We start from the raw sequence: 14,643 nt of genomic DNA on the forward strand, positions 1-14,643 counted from the left end.
ACTTCAGTTTTTCTTCTATAGCCTGCATCCCAGTTTGTACTTATATTTTAAAAGGTTTTTAACCATGTCTCTTTCCACTAAACTCTAGGAAGACTCCATAAGGGTGGGAGTGATTTAGGACACCAGTTCTCTACCATAATGCTCACAATGTGGCATGCAGGACGTGCTCCATACACATCTCTCAAGTAACATGGGTCAGAGAGTTTAACAGACATGGTTTTGGGGTTTTCTTTCTTTCTTTCTTTTTGGTATTTGGATTTTCAAATGCCATCCTATAGGACCCAGTTCTATTCCACTTGGCTTCACTGGAGTACCTGCCCCCAGCCTGGGTCCTGTTCACCTCTGCAGGGTCTTAGTGTCCCATAACCCTCACCTCACCTGGTGCCCATGTGACCTTCCTTTGTGCTTCTCTTCCCAGAAGAGACGGAGGATGTGAGTGAAGAAGCGCCATTGCGGGACCGATCCCACATAGAGAAAACCCTGATGCTGAATGAAGACAAGCCAGCTGACGACTACTCGGGTAATGGAGGCAGGCAACATGAATGGGGCTGGGCTGGGCTGGGTAACCATGCCACTGCTGGCCAGACAAGGCCGACAGAAGCTGGAAGGTGATGAGAGCCATAGGCAGAGGATCTCTGGAGGGAGGTTTTGAGTGGTGCATGAGATGGGAGCTGTGGGCCGGCAGAGAGTAGGAAGGGCAGTCCAGGCAGAGCGACCCCCGCACAGGCACCATGGGGAGTGCTGAAGCTTGTCAAGGTAGGGAAGGACCGTAATTCTTTCCTACATGAAGTGCTGTGTGCTATCTGCCCCGCCTCATGATTTTCCTTCACGCTCCTCTGCCCCGTAGCAGTGCTACAGCGGCTTCGAAAGATCTACCATTCTTCCATCAAACCTCTGGAGCAGTCTTACAAGTACAACGAGCTTCGGCAGCATGAGATCACAGGTACAACTCCCTTGGGTTCAGAGGTGGTGGCTACACCTAAAGGGAGGGTTTGGAAGCCAAGGCCCTCTCCACATGGTTCATGGACTCCACACCATAGGCCCTTTAGCAAGCAGGAAGGACAGATGCTCAGGAGAGCTGCCCCCCATTTTCATTGAGAGTTGTTTGCCATCAAGTTAGCCCAACTCATGGTGACCCTACACACTTACATACCATGGGACCAATCACAGGTCAGTCCTGCCCCATCCCATGATCAGTTACAGATTGGACCATGGTGATCCATAGGGTCTTCATTGACTAATATTTATAAAAAGATCACCAGGCCTTTGTTCCTCGTCTGGCGACTAGGGCTTTTATGGGTACTATGTCAAGAGATCTTTTTAAGGTGTTTAAAAAGCAAAGGTGTCACTTATGTGCCTGATCCAAGCCATGGTGTGTTTAATCGTATATGTGTGAAGTCCAGACAATGAGTAAGGAATTAATGCCATTCAATTGTTGGCAAAGAAGATTGAATGTATGATGAGTACTAGAGTACACTGACAGGAATCTGTCAGAGATTCAGAACAAGACGTGGAACAAGGGATATCATTGCTGGCATCAGGTGGATCTTGGCTGGAAGCAGAGAATACCAGAACATTGTTTACTTGTGTTTCATGGACTATGCAAAGGCATATGGACAGCCTTGAGAAGAATGGATATTCCAGAACACTTAATTGTGCTCATGCTGAACCTGTACATGGATCCAAGGGGAAGTTGTGCATGTTTTAAATGCAGGACGGTATGTGTCAGGGTTGTAGTATCCTCTCACCATACAGATTCAATCTGCATGTTGAGCAGATCATCAGAGAAGCTGGATTATATGAAGAAGAATTTGACATCAGGATTGGAGGAAGGCTTATAACTACCTGTGAGATGCAGACAACACAGCCTTGCTTGCTGAAAGTGAGGAGGAGGACTTGAAGTCACCTTGCTGGTGAGGATCAAGGATGGCAGCCTTCAGGGTGGATCACAACTCAGTGTGAAGAAGACCCAAATCCTCACCACTGGTAACAGCATCATGATAAATGGAGACGAGATGGACGTTGTCAAGGATCTCATCTTGCGTTGATCCACAATCAATGCTCATGGAAGCAACAGTCAAGAGAGCAAAGAATTCATTGCATTTGCATAATTCTACCCAAGTCCTCTTTAAAGTGTTGAAAAGCAATGATACCACTTTAGAGGACTATGTTGCATCTGCCCCAAGCCAGGGTGTTTTCTTTTTTTTACAATTTAATCAAATTAAGAAGAATTGTGTGGTCATCACCACAATAAATTTCAGAACATTTTCTGCCCATACTTATTGTTGTTAGCTCCTCATTTTCCCCTGTCCTTCCTTGCCATACCCCTAGACCATTATCAATCCAGTTACTGTCTCTATAGATCTACTTATCCTGGATCTCATACAGAGAAGTGTACAAAACGTAAACAGAAAGCACACAACAAAAGATCAACAACAATGATGAGACAAAACATAGAAAAACCTCAATTGAAAACAGACAATATTAAAAACTGAAAAACCCTCTAAAATGGGTCAAAAGAGAACAAATAACAAGGTATTACATTTTATCCTAAGTACATCCTTTTTTTTTTTTTTTACATTTTATTAAGGGCTCATACAACTCTTATCACAATCCATACATATACACACATCAATTGTGTAAAGCACATCCGTACGTTCTTTGCCCTAATCATTTTCAAAGCATTTGCTCTCCACTTAAGCCCTTTGCATCAGGTCCTCTTATTTTCCCCCTTCCTCCCCATGCCCCCCTCCCTCATGAGCCCTTGATAATTTATAGATTGTTATTTTGTCATATCTTTCCCTATCTGGAGTCTCCCTCCCCCCCTTTCTCTGTCGTCCATCTCCCAGGGAGGAGGTCACATGTGGATCCTTGTAATCAGTTCCTCCTTTCCAACCCACTCACCCTCTAGTCTCCCAGTATTGCCCCTCACTCCCCTGGTCCCGAAGGGATCATCCACCCTTGATTCCCTGTGCCTCCAGCTCCCATATGCACCAGTGTACAACCTCTGCCCTATCCAGTCCTGCAAGGTAGAATTCGGATCATGGTAGTTGGGGGGAGGAAGCATCCAGGATCTGGGGGAAAGCTGTGTTCTTCATCGGTACTACATCACACCCTGACTGACCCCTCTCCTCTCCTAAACCCCTCTGTGAGGGGATCTCCAGTGGCCGACAAATGGGCTTTGGGTCTCCACTCTGCACTTCCCCCTTCATTCACTATAGTATATATATGCATGATGCCTTATACCTGGTCCCTTTGGCACTTCATGATCGCACAGGCTAGTGTGCTTCTTTCATGTGGGCTTTATTGCTTCTGAGCTAGATGGCCGCTTATTCACCTTCAAGCCGTTAAGACCCCAGACACTATCTCTTTTGATAGCCGGGCACCATCAGCTTTCTTCACCACATTTGCTTATGCACCCATTTGTCTTTGGCGATCGTATCATGGAGGTGTGCAGCCAATGATATGATTTTTTGTTCTTTGATGCCTTATACCTGGTCCCTTTGGCACCTCGTGATCGCACAGGCTGGTGTGCTTCTTCCATGTGGACTTTGTTGCTTCTGAGCTAGATGGCCGCTTGTTTATCTTCAAGGCTTTAAGACCCCAGACACTATCTCTTTTGATAACCGGGCAACATCAGCTCTCTTCACCACATTTACTTGTTCACCCGCTCTGGCTTCAGCAGTTGTTTCGGGAGGGTGAGCATCATAGAGTGCCAATTTAATAAAAGAAGGTATTCATGCATTGAGGGAGTGTTTGAGTAGAGGCCCAAGGTCCCAAGCCAGGGTGTTTTCAGTGGCCTCATTTGCATGTGAAAATTGGACACGAAATAAGGAAGACTGGAGAAGAATCAATGCATATGAACTATGGTACTGGATAAGAATAGTGAAAGTACCACGGTTTGCCAAAAGAACCAACAGATCTGTCTTGGAAGAGGTACATTCAAAATGTTCCTTAGAAGCGAGGATGGGGAGACTTTGTCTAACAGACTTTAGATATGCTATCAGGAGAGAGCAATCTCTGGGAAAGATGTCATGATTGGTATGTATGACATGGAAAAGCAGAGAAAAAGAAGAGACCCTTAGTGAGATAGATTGGCATCCATCAAGTTTAGCAACAATTGTGAGAATGGCACGGGACAGGGCAGTGCTGTACATAGGGTCACTCTGAGTTGGAACCAACTCGATGCCACCTCACAGCAACAACAACGTGGATTGTTGAAAGAATGGACAAATCTATCTTAGAAGCAAACACCGTCAGACTTAGTCTCATGTGCTTTGGATGAGTTATCAGGCTGGAAGAAGCCATCATGCATGGTGGTGAAAAAGGGATGAATCTCAACAAGATGGGTTGACACAGTGACTTCACCAAGGGGCTCAAACCTGGCAGCAATTGTGAGGATGAGGAAGAACTGGGCGATGTCTGGGTCTGTTGTGCACAGGGTTACTATGAGTCGGAGCTGACTCCATGGCATCTAACAACAACAGTGAACACCACTTCAGATTGCAGCAGTTCTGCTTCAGTAGTTCAGATTTTGATTTCCACAGTCATGAAAGCTGAAGCCACTCACAAATGCTCAGTGTTCACTTCTGACCTGGTGGCTCAACTCCACTGATTGGCCTAGATTCCTTTGGTCTTCCTGTGACTCTTTCCATCTCCTTCCCTTGGGTCTGCATTTTTATTAAAAAATTTCAAAATAATAAAACATTTAAGAGATACAAGACAAAACCCAATCATATAAATAAAAATCCTCTTCTTGATCTTTGTCTTTCAAAATTCTACCCCAAAGACTGCTGCTGTCTTAGTTTCTTGGGAGTGCTTTTAGACATTTCCTTAGCATACAGAAGCATCTAACATTGTCTTTTTTTTTTTCAAGCAAAAGGGAAGAAATTTATTGGAGCCCATTACAGGAAGCCCTAGAGTGCCCCAGCATACCCTACTGTGTAGGCATGCCCAACAAAGGGTCATGCCATTCACTGTACCCTCATGTCCAAGAGGGACTCCTCTTGAGCCGAGCCCCAAAGCCCCAGGACTGGCTGGGGGTGGGGACAAGCATATAACATTTCATGCTTTGTTTTCTCAAAACTGGGATGATGTTATTCAAACTGTGTGTGTGTGTGTGTGTGTGTGTGTGTGTGTGTGTGTGTGTGTGTGTGTGTGTGTGTTGGTGGTGCGGGGCACCATCCAGGCTGATCCCACATGAGAGAGTGCCGTGGCCCCATAGGGTCCTTACAGGAGTGGATCACCAGGATTTACTCTCATGAATAGTTGCTGGGGGAGTTTGAAACACCAATCTTTCACTTATCAGTCAAATGCTTAACTGTTGAGACACCAGGGCTCCTTAGGGTATTGTCATTATTGTTGTTGAGTGCTGATGAAGCTATTTCAATGTATAGAAAGCCTCTGTACAGCAGAAAGAAACACTACCCAGTCCAGCGCCATCCTCAGAATTGTTTTGACCTTTGAGGATATTAGAAGGCATATATTTTCAGTCCAACTTTACTGAAAAGAACTGGATGCCTAGAGGACTGCTGGGTTGCCCAGGGTCACACAGGTACAATTCAGGGCCTGTAATTCTCTGCTTTTCTGAGAGAATACCCACTGCTCACAACTACCTGTGCTGTTTATGACAAGTCTAAAAGCACATTCTGCACCATCAAGAATGTCTAAACATTGATGTGAGGTTCCAAAGTCTCTCAGCATTCTTCCTTTGTCTTCCACAGGCCTTGTTTTCCAGCAATATGACCCAGTGATTGGGTCTCCTTGGAAGTGATAGTCTCGAGGGCAGAAGAGACAGGGGTGGTAGGTTCATGGGTTGGGTGGGGCTCCAGGTTGCCCAAGGAACAGTGCTCCCAAAAGAGATGTACAGATTCTTGGTGCTGCTCGTACTTTCTAGGCTTGGTTCCTTTGACTTTGCTTTTGGGTAGCTCCTCCACGACCCCTTCCTCCAGTGTCTCACCTTGGAGAGCCTGAAGGCCATTATGGACTCTCTGTTATTATAAGGGGCTTTCCTGCCCTCCTCCTTCTCAGCTTGCCAGCTCTTGCCCCAAGTTAGGGTTGACCTCAGAGAGCCATGTTGTATTGGTGTATTTATAGGTAAAATGGATGACGCCAAGACATATGATCATTGCAAGCAACACACCTGTATCCACCATTCATAAGACACCATCTTGGTCTTCTAAACCCTAAACCCATTGCCATAGAGTTGAATCCAACTCCTAATGGCCCTACAGGTCAGAGCAGAACAGCCCCATAGGGGTTACAGGCTGTAAATCTTTATAGGAGCCGATTGCCTCATTTTCCTCATGTGGAGTGGATGGTGGGTTCAAACCCACCAAGTGCTTAATGACTGAACTACTAGGGCTCATTTATACTGAGTGCGTGGCCCAAGAGTTGCCAATTTAGCCTTTGGTTTTGGGCATTAGCAAGTTTATCCTGGCCTGTAGAGGTGACCATGTGAGAACAGCCCTGGGCCTCAGGGTGGGGCTGACCCTGAGATGGGGATTGGGTGGCTGCCGATAAGGATGAGCAGGGCCTGATGTCCAGGTGGTCCAGAGTTTTGTGTCTTTCACATTCTTCCAGGCCTGTTATCAACCAAGAGAGCAGAATTTTTGTTTCTCTGCATTTAGAAGCTCTGCCCTGCCTCTTTGACATTAAGGACATTCTCCCTTAGAGCTAAACCAGGACACCGAACCCACACTGAGCTCTGAGTGGTTTGGAATGCCTCAGATACTCCTGGTGCAGATGTGCCAAGGATCTGTACAAGGACCACGTCGTACCTGTTGTTGCTGAATTGAGAGATCGCATTTACGAAGCAAGAGCAGTGTCTGATGGGTGGAGAATTCCACAATCCAATTAGGTGGATGTCTGAGATGATAGGGCACTGTGAACAAATGTGTCATTCCTACAGGAAAAAACTACGTGAGTCTGCTTACATTTCTAATTTCTGTTGCTCACAGACGGGGAGATCACATCCAAACCCATGGTGCTGTTCATTGGACCGTGGAGCGTCGGTAAATCAACCATGATAAACTACCTCCTTGGGTTGGAAGACACTCGCTACCAGCTCTATACAGGTAATAGAGCTTCTTTCGCAACTGTTGGTATTCAGATGTCCGTTGCAAAAGCACACTGACCAAACAGTAACTGGAGTCCTCCACAGAGTAATGAAGAGCATGTGTAAGAGAGGAACACCTTAGCAAATACAAGCTCCTAGTCCTATGGCAGACACTCATAGAAACACTTTTCAGAGCTGGCCTTCCTGGGAAGGCCAGCCCTCTTCTTGGGAAAACAAAGCAGTCTGTGGGGAGGTAGGAGTTCTTATCATACACTCTGGGACCTGGGTCTGCTGCCTGGGGAGTGTTGGGTGCCCAACTTGATGCTTATCCCCTCCCGTGTAGGTGCTGAGCCCACCACCTCCGAGTTCACGGTCCTCATGCATGGGCCCAAGCTGAAGACCATTGAGGGCATCGTCATGGCTGCTGACAGTACTCGGTCCTTCTCACCCCTGGAGAAGTTTGGTCAGAACTTTCTGGAGAAGCTGATTGGCATCGAGGTTCCCCACAAACTTCTGGAGCGGGTCACTTTTGTGGATACACCAGGCATTATCGAGAACCGCAAGCAGCAAGAAAGAGGTAATTTAGCTTTCATCTCTGGGCAGCATGAGCTTTGCCTTAGGAGACCATTTTCCAGTGGGAAGCAGGCAGGGAGTTCAGGGGAGGGCTGTGGAGAGAAAATGTGGCCAGTGTTTCTTCAGAGCAAGAGGTGCGTCCTTTCCTCCCACCTGCTTCCTGTTGACACTGTAGCACCCCTTGTCTTCCGACCTCCCAAGGACTCCTTTGGTTTACTTTCCCAAGAGGAGGGCTGGTCTTCCCAGGAAGCAGCTCCTAAAGGTCCAAGCTGGGGCAGCGTTGTCTTTGGAGGTTTAATTGGTCCTGAATGATCAGAATCCCAAACCTACAGCTGTTGAGTTATTTCTTGTATTGAGAAACTCTGTAGGACAGAGCAGAACTGCTTTCTTAGGCTGTGTATCGTCATGGGAGCAGATTGTTCCCTCTTTATCCCATCCAGTGGCTGGTGGGTTTAAACAACCTACCTTTCGGCTAACAGCCCAATACTTAACCCACTGCACTCCTATTGAGTAACTAAGGGCCTGGATTCATCTCAATAAAGAGTATTTGACTTCTAGTCAATTTGATTCTGGGACTTTTCCGATCCCAGTTTCTCCTTTATTAGGCCTACTTCAACACAGATCTCTGTTGGATTTCCCAAAGTCCTTCTTGTGTCCATGTGGTAGGGCTCTGGACTGTGACATGGTGTGAAAGGCCACTAGGTATTGCCATCACCCAGGGCTCTTAGCAGAGACGAGTCTGAAGAGAGCCCTTGGAGGAAGACATGACCAGAGGGTGGTTCTCTTTATGGTATAATTCCCACTTTGGTTATAACCAGACCCTGTTTTGGTATTAGTAATAATATTATCACTAGTAATTAGAACAGTAAGTGAATATATTTTGCACTCTGGTTTGTGCATTGGAAAATTTTATGTATTATGTATTGTATTGTTCATTGTAAGTAACTTACCAAGAGAGCTTGTCCTAATCTCATTTTGAACCTAAGAAAACCGAGGAAATAATAAAGGGAATGAGCTACAACATATTGAGCTACTAGGTGGCAGGCACTATGTTCATGGGGCAGTACCCTATATTTACAGAAATATTGTCTTTATATTAATATAGGCATTCTTGTCATTTTGTAACTAAAAAGCTAAAGCTTAGGAACTTTTACTCTGAAGCTACCCAATGGGAAAGCCCACATTCTAGTTCTGGTCTTGATGTCAGCTCCTATTTCTTTCCCTTAAATACCACATTCTCGCTTTCACGTTATACATTTCCCTGGCTTCCCCTCTTCCTTCAACATCTTTGCCATTGCCCCCACCCACCATTTCCTACTTTTGGAGCCACAGGAAAATCTCCATTTAGAAAAGAACACTTCATTTCCCTAGAGAGTTGGGTTCTACTGATGCTTAAAAAAAGGATCAGGCTGTTCTTGGTCAAAGGTTGACAAGGGGCAGAAGATAGGCATTTAATTATTTGAATTTATTTATTGAATAATTAAAAAACAAAACAAAAAACAACCCTTTTTTACTGGGTGAAGGTTTACAGGGAAAAAAATCCCATTTTCCAGTCAACAATTCATACACATTTTGTTTCGTGTCATTGATTGCAGTCCCCACAATGGACTATATCACTTATCCCACTTCTTCTCAGTGTTTTCTGTTCCCATTTCTCCTCCTTTCCTAACTCTTCTGAACTTTGTTCCTGGGAAAATGCTGCCCTTTTGATCTCAAATGGCCGATTGTTCTAAGATGTGCACACTGTCCTAGTGTTATTACTCCCTTTATCGACCTGTCATTGTTTGGCTTCAAATGGAGTCATGGGGGTGAGTTCATTCAGTTCCAGATCTAAGGGTGTCTGAAGGTTTTGGGGGATTCACTAGTTTGTATCCAACTAGTGAACCTAGTCTTTTTTTTTTTTTTTTTTATGATTTTGAGTTTGGTTCCACATCTTTTTCCTCTTCTATGCAGGACTGTTTAATGTGATCCCTTTCAGGATGGTTGGAAGTGGTAGCCTTTGAAAGTCTCTAGAAACTTAGAAAATTCTTTGATCTCGTTCTGCCCGTGGCCTAGCTTAGTCCTCAAAGGAGGCAGTGTCAGTTTTCAGGAACGTCTACTGAGCTGGGCTTCTCATCCTGTCCCCCCAAGGTTACCCTTTCAACGATGTGTGCCAGTGGTTCATCGACAGAGCTGACCTCATCTTTGTCGTCTTTGACCCAACCAAGTTGGATGTGGGTCTGGAGCTAGAGATGCTCTTCCGCCAGCTAAAGGGGCGTGAATCCCAGATCAGGATCATCCTGAACAAGGCCGACAACCTGGCTACCCAAATGCTTATGAGGGTATACGGTGCTCTCTTCTGGAGCTTGGCCCCTCTCATCAATGTCACAGAACCCCCAAGGGTCTACGTCAGCTCTTTCTGGCCCCAAGACTTTAAGCCCGACACCCACCAGGAGCTGTTTCTCAAAGAGGAGATCTCCCTGCTGGAAGACCTGAATCAGGTGATTGAGAACAGGCTGGAGAACAAGATCGCCTTCATCCGCCAGCACGCCATCCGGGTCCGCATCCATGCCCTCTTGGTCGATCGCTATCTGCAGACATACAAGGACAAAATGACCTTCTTCAGTGATGGGGAACTGGTCTTTAAGGACATTGTTGAAGATCCTGATAAGTTCTACATCTTCAAGACCATCCTGGCCAAGACCAACGTCAGCAAGTTTGACCTTCCCAACCGTGAGGCCTACAAGGACTTTTTTGGCATCAACCCCATTTCCAGTTTCAAACTACTCTCCCAGCAATGCTCCTACATGGGTGGCTGCTTTCTGGAGAAGATTGAACGGGCCATAACCCATGAGCTCCCCGGCCTCTTGGGAAGCCTAGGGCTAGGGAAGAATCCAGGTGCTCTCAACTGTGACAAAACAGGGTGTGGCGAAACCCCAAAGAATCGCTATAAGAAACACTAATTGGTGGTGTCGCCATTCCTCTTGGTGAATGAGCTTTCGTCCTGTCTGTCTGAAAGGTCCTGGTTTATTAACCCTTTGAGCCTCACTGGTGAGAATTTGGGAGTAAATTCAATGGTGACATGGGAGATTTGGGAGTACATTGAGGCCAGTGGTAGGGGAAGGAACATGGGTGGGGGAGAGAGTGGAAACTGAATTGGAGGGTGCTTGTCTTGTTGCTTCAGGTAGGAGGCCTGATCAAAGCTAGTCAGGTGGCAGCTGCTTTCCTAGAGCCTTTCCTCTGGAGGGCCAGAGAGCAGCTACCTTCTAGAAAGTGCAGGATGCAAGACAGTCAAATAAGCTACAAGCAGCTGGAATTCCTTTTTCCTTACAAGCTAGAACAATAGTGAGAGCCAAGCCACCCAGGGCTCCTCAGGCCCGTTTTGATTCCTTTCACACGCACAGCCTCTGTCCCCCAGCCCTCTGCTGCCTCTAGTGTCCAGGTGGACTGTCAACAGTGGGTGGTCTCTTGGGCCTGACTCAACTGTTTCTTCGAGGGGTAAGGCAGGGCCTTCAGCTACTGGTCCTCAAAATAAGGCGACTCCCCAGGGTTGGATGGAACCCACCTCCTTCAGTTCTGGCGCAGACTTCTCAGCCAGTCTTGTGGTCAGCAACAAGTGGAATATTCAGGCCACTCACTGCCCAGAGGTGCCTGAAGTCAGATGGGCTCAGAGGGTTCATTGGTTTGCAGTGTCTTTGTCTGTTGCATGTCTTGGAAAACTCATCCCCCAAAGGTGTGGACTCCAGAAAGGAAAATGAAGGTCTGGCTTCTTTCTACGGGGTCCCCTCTCCTCCAGGCAGCCGCGGCCTGTCTCCTCAGGTTAAGAGTCTCTTTGCAAGAATGCTTTGCAGAGGACCCCGCCCTCTTCACTTGTCAGCACCAGGGCCTTGTCTGGCCTGCTCTTCTTTCCCCATGTGCTGCTGTGCGCGCGCACACAGACACATACGCTGCGGCAGGTGCAGTTGTTTCTGCTGAGTCAGAAAGGGCTCTGGCCACTCGGTGCCACTGTTAACAAGGCTGGACATCTAGTGTCCCCGTGTCCACATCCCACACCCCAGGAGAGCCAGGCCTTGGAACCCCAGTGAGTGTGCATGTAGGTGTTGTGCGAGGGAGATGCCATATGTTAGCATAGAGGAGGGACTTCCGGAGGGAGACTGCTGCCTGGCTCATCTGTCCCCTTGGAGAGTGAGAGGGGAGGAGGGAAGGAGCAGCCCTTTAAGAACATGCGGTTGGGTGAGTGGTCTGTTTAAGTCTAGGATACCTGGTAGGGTCACCTGGAGAGATTCTTTTCAGCATAGGGAGCCGGCTGTCCTGTGGACTCGACGGTGGGGTCTGGTCAGGTTTCCCCAGCTCCAGGAAGTCCCCTTCATCCCAAGGGAGAGTGATACTGAAGGCGGAGGGAGAGGCAAGGCCTGCTGGCTCAGTTGACTAGTGGCCCACACATCCTCAGGACTGTCAGCACTCATGGTGCTTGGTGGCTCTTCCCAGCTTTACAGAGGACCCAGAACCTCCGAGGAGAAGACCGGAGCCCCAGAGTTCCCAGGACACTCACTAAAGAGAGAGGCCATCAGCCTATGAGTTTGGTGACAGGGGCTGCTAAGCTGGAATCTGTCCTGAGCTTTTCTTCTTACAGATACAAACCAATCCATACAAACACAAAAATCACTCACCTTCTCACCTGAACTCACTCTCATGGCGGTCCGCCCTCCCATTTCCCTCCCTAATGTTCCCTGATACTCACCAGGGCACCTCTAGCCCCTCTGTGTTTCCCAGAGCAGGGAAGGAAGTTAAAAATGGCCTAACCCTATGGGGACTGGCACAGCTGTTGATGTCCCCCTTCCTTGGGGCAAGTGGGTGGAAGGAGGCAGATGAAGTCATACAGTAGCTATGCCTTCAGGGGCCTCCATTATCAGTGTGCTCTTTTATTTGTTCCCCCTTTTGCACATTTTTTTCCTTCCATTGAATTTTCTTTTATTACTCCCTTTCTCCTTGAATTGTTCCTGTGCTCCTCACTCCTTGACTCCCCACTCTCCTGCCCATCCACGGGCCTGCCATGGCATCCATCAGCCCTGTAGGAAGTCCTGGTTGGGGTCCAGCTCACTGGGTAGAGGCAGATGTCTGGTCCAGTCCTGACTCTTTGGGGGCAGCAGGGCCTTGGGGAAGTCTTAGGACCCAGAGATCCCCTTAAGAGGTCCATCTGTCAGTACTGGTGCCTGGACAGTCGTGGTTTCTCTCCAAAGAGGAACCTTCCCAGTGTTCTTCCCATTCTGAGTTCGACAGGGAGAAGGTCTCAATAAAGTGCCGATCTCTTTAACACCTTGTACGCTCTCATTGTCTCTACCCTCTCGATGCTGTCCTCCTCCCGTCTCATACAGTGCCGCTTTCTTTAGCTTCTTGGGGGCGGGCTGGACACTTGACACCGCACTCCTGCTTCCAGCCTTGCAGGTGGTGGGAGATGACTCATCGCCTCCGCTGGCAGTGAACCTCAGGCCTCCTCTTGTGTGTCTGAGGCGTTCAGAAGCACCTCTCCGCCACAATGTGTCATTATCTCTGACTCTCTTAGTTGGGGTTACTTGGCATTTCTATTCCCTGCCCAGGCACAGTTAGACCATAGACCATTTGCTGAACACCACCAAGCACGCAGCTGCCCATTTGGGCCCCAAAGGTTTTGGTGGAGGAAGCTGGGAAGGTCTGCCCTGAATTGAAGGATGGCCTCTCCTGTGTCTTCTCCAACCTTGAGGTGAGTTTGGGCCTTCTGACTGTACTTGTCTTTAAAGAAAACTGTGCATGCCCTTGATTCTCTGCATTGCTCATGCCCACCTTCCGCCCCCCCCCGCCCACACCAATGTGCTGTCCCCATGTCCCCTTTGGAGCAGAGTGCAGCCGTTCAGAAGTGCCTCCTCTGGGATTGCCCTGAGCAGTTTCCCATCCTTTCTTGGCAGCAGGTTTTGAAAGGAAATCACTGGGCCCCGGGGAGGCAGGCCATGGGAGGTTGGAATGAACCAGGAAGTTGAGACTGCGATGTAAAGACCACTTTACCGCCGATGGAGCCAGACCTGAATGGGGAGTGGGCAAAGCTCCCAAGTTCCCACTAGAGAGAGGCTGGCATCAGCCCAGATGAGCAGGGCCATGCAGTTGGCCTCCTCTCTTCCTGCTCACATCTCGATTGCGGCAGTCTACAGTCTTAGTGCAACTCAGGGCCCCTCCCTCCCCACCCACCTCCACACCGGCTCACCTCTCCCATCCACACTTGCACATCGTGTCTTCCCAGGACTGTGGCTTTGCCCTGAATGAGAACTCAAGCAGGTGAGGCCTTTTAAAAAAAGTTAACTTTTCCACATGCTGGAACCTGTCTCAAATGTGCGGCTTCATCCACTACCAACATTGCAGTAGGCCTTCCCTTAGGATGACGGAGGATGGAAACACACAAAGGACTTAGTCCAGCCATGATGGGGAAGGGAGGGGAGGGTCGCTCCTGTATGTAACATCCATTTCATTCCCTGTGTACGGGGCATGCAAAAATGAGTATGGAAAGTCTGTGTGCCTGGAAACAAATGGATATGTGAATTTTGACCGGATGATGCTCAGGGTACTTGGCACAGCACCTAGTGCCCATGTGCTTTTCAAGGAATGAATAAGTGGATTCTATGGGGAATATAGACAATGTACATGCATTATAGTGTAGAGGGGCTCCGGGGTGAGTAAGTATGACCCATGGGTGGGGCTGTAAAGAAATCATTGTAGGAATGAATATGTGAGTGTAGATTAGAGTTTGTGGGAACTTGTTTATAAACAGGGGTGTGTGGGGAGTTGAAGGTGGTTGTCCAACCCAGGTAAGTCCCCAGGGAGACCAATCACGGGAGGGCCCTGGCAGCTGTCTCTTTTCCCAGTGAATCTTTGCTTACAGAACTCACAAATGCAGTATGAATGCCATCGAGTTTGTAGCTCGTCCTCACACGATGGACATTTTGACAGTTTCTAGTCTTTACTGTTAAAAATGATACTCCAAAGTGGTAGAGTCACCTGCTTCCATT

The 14,643-nt window shown here is 47.8% G+C and overlaps 1 protein-coding gene across 3 annotated transcripts in view; it reads left to right on the forward strand.

Annotated features, from left to right (window-relative positions):
* Nucleotides 1-13,347, forward strand: part of LOC142462457 (sarcalumenin) — a 52,236-nt gene extending 38,889 nt beyond the window's left edge. For all 3 annotated transcript variants that reach the window (XM_075564353.1, XM_075564354.1, XM_075564355.1), the window contains 5 exons: nt 419-520; nt 848-943; nt 6,960-7,076; nt 7,401-7,634; nt 9,761-13,347. In XM_075564353.1, the coding sequence (XP_075420468.1) occupies nt 419-520; nt 848-943; nt 6,960-7,076; nt 7,401-7,634; nt 9,761-10,572 (1,361 nt within the window). In that variant the 3' untranslated portion in view covers nt 10,573-13,347. The remainder of the gene's footprint in view (nt 1-418; nt 521-847; nt 944-6,959; nt 7,077-7,400; nt 7,635-9,760) is intronic.
* Nucleotides 13,348-14,643: the final 1,296 nt, after the last annotated feature.

This window comes from Tenrec ecaudatus, chromosome 12, assembly GCF_050624435.1.
Source record: "Tenrec ecaudatus isolate mTenEca1 chromosome 12, mTenEca1.hap1, whole genome shotgun sequence".
Lineage (NCBI taxonomy): Eukaryota > Metazoa > Chordata > Mammalia > Afrosoricida > Tenrecidae > Tenrec > Tenrec ecaudatus.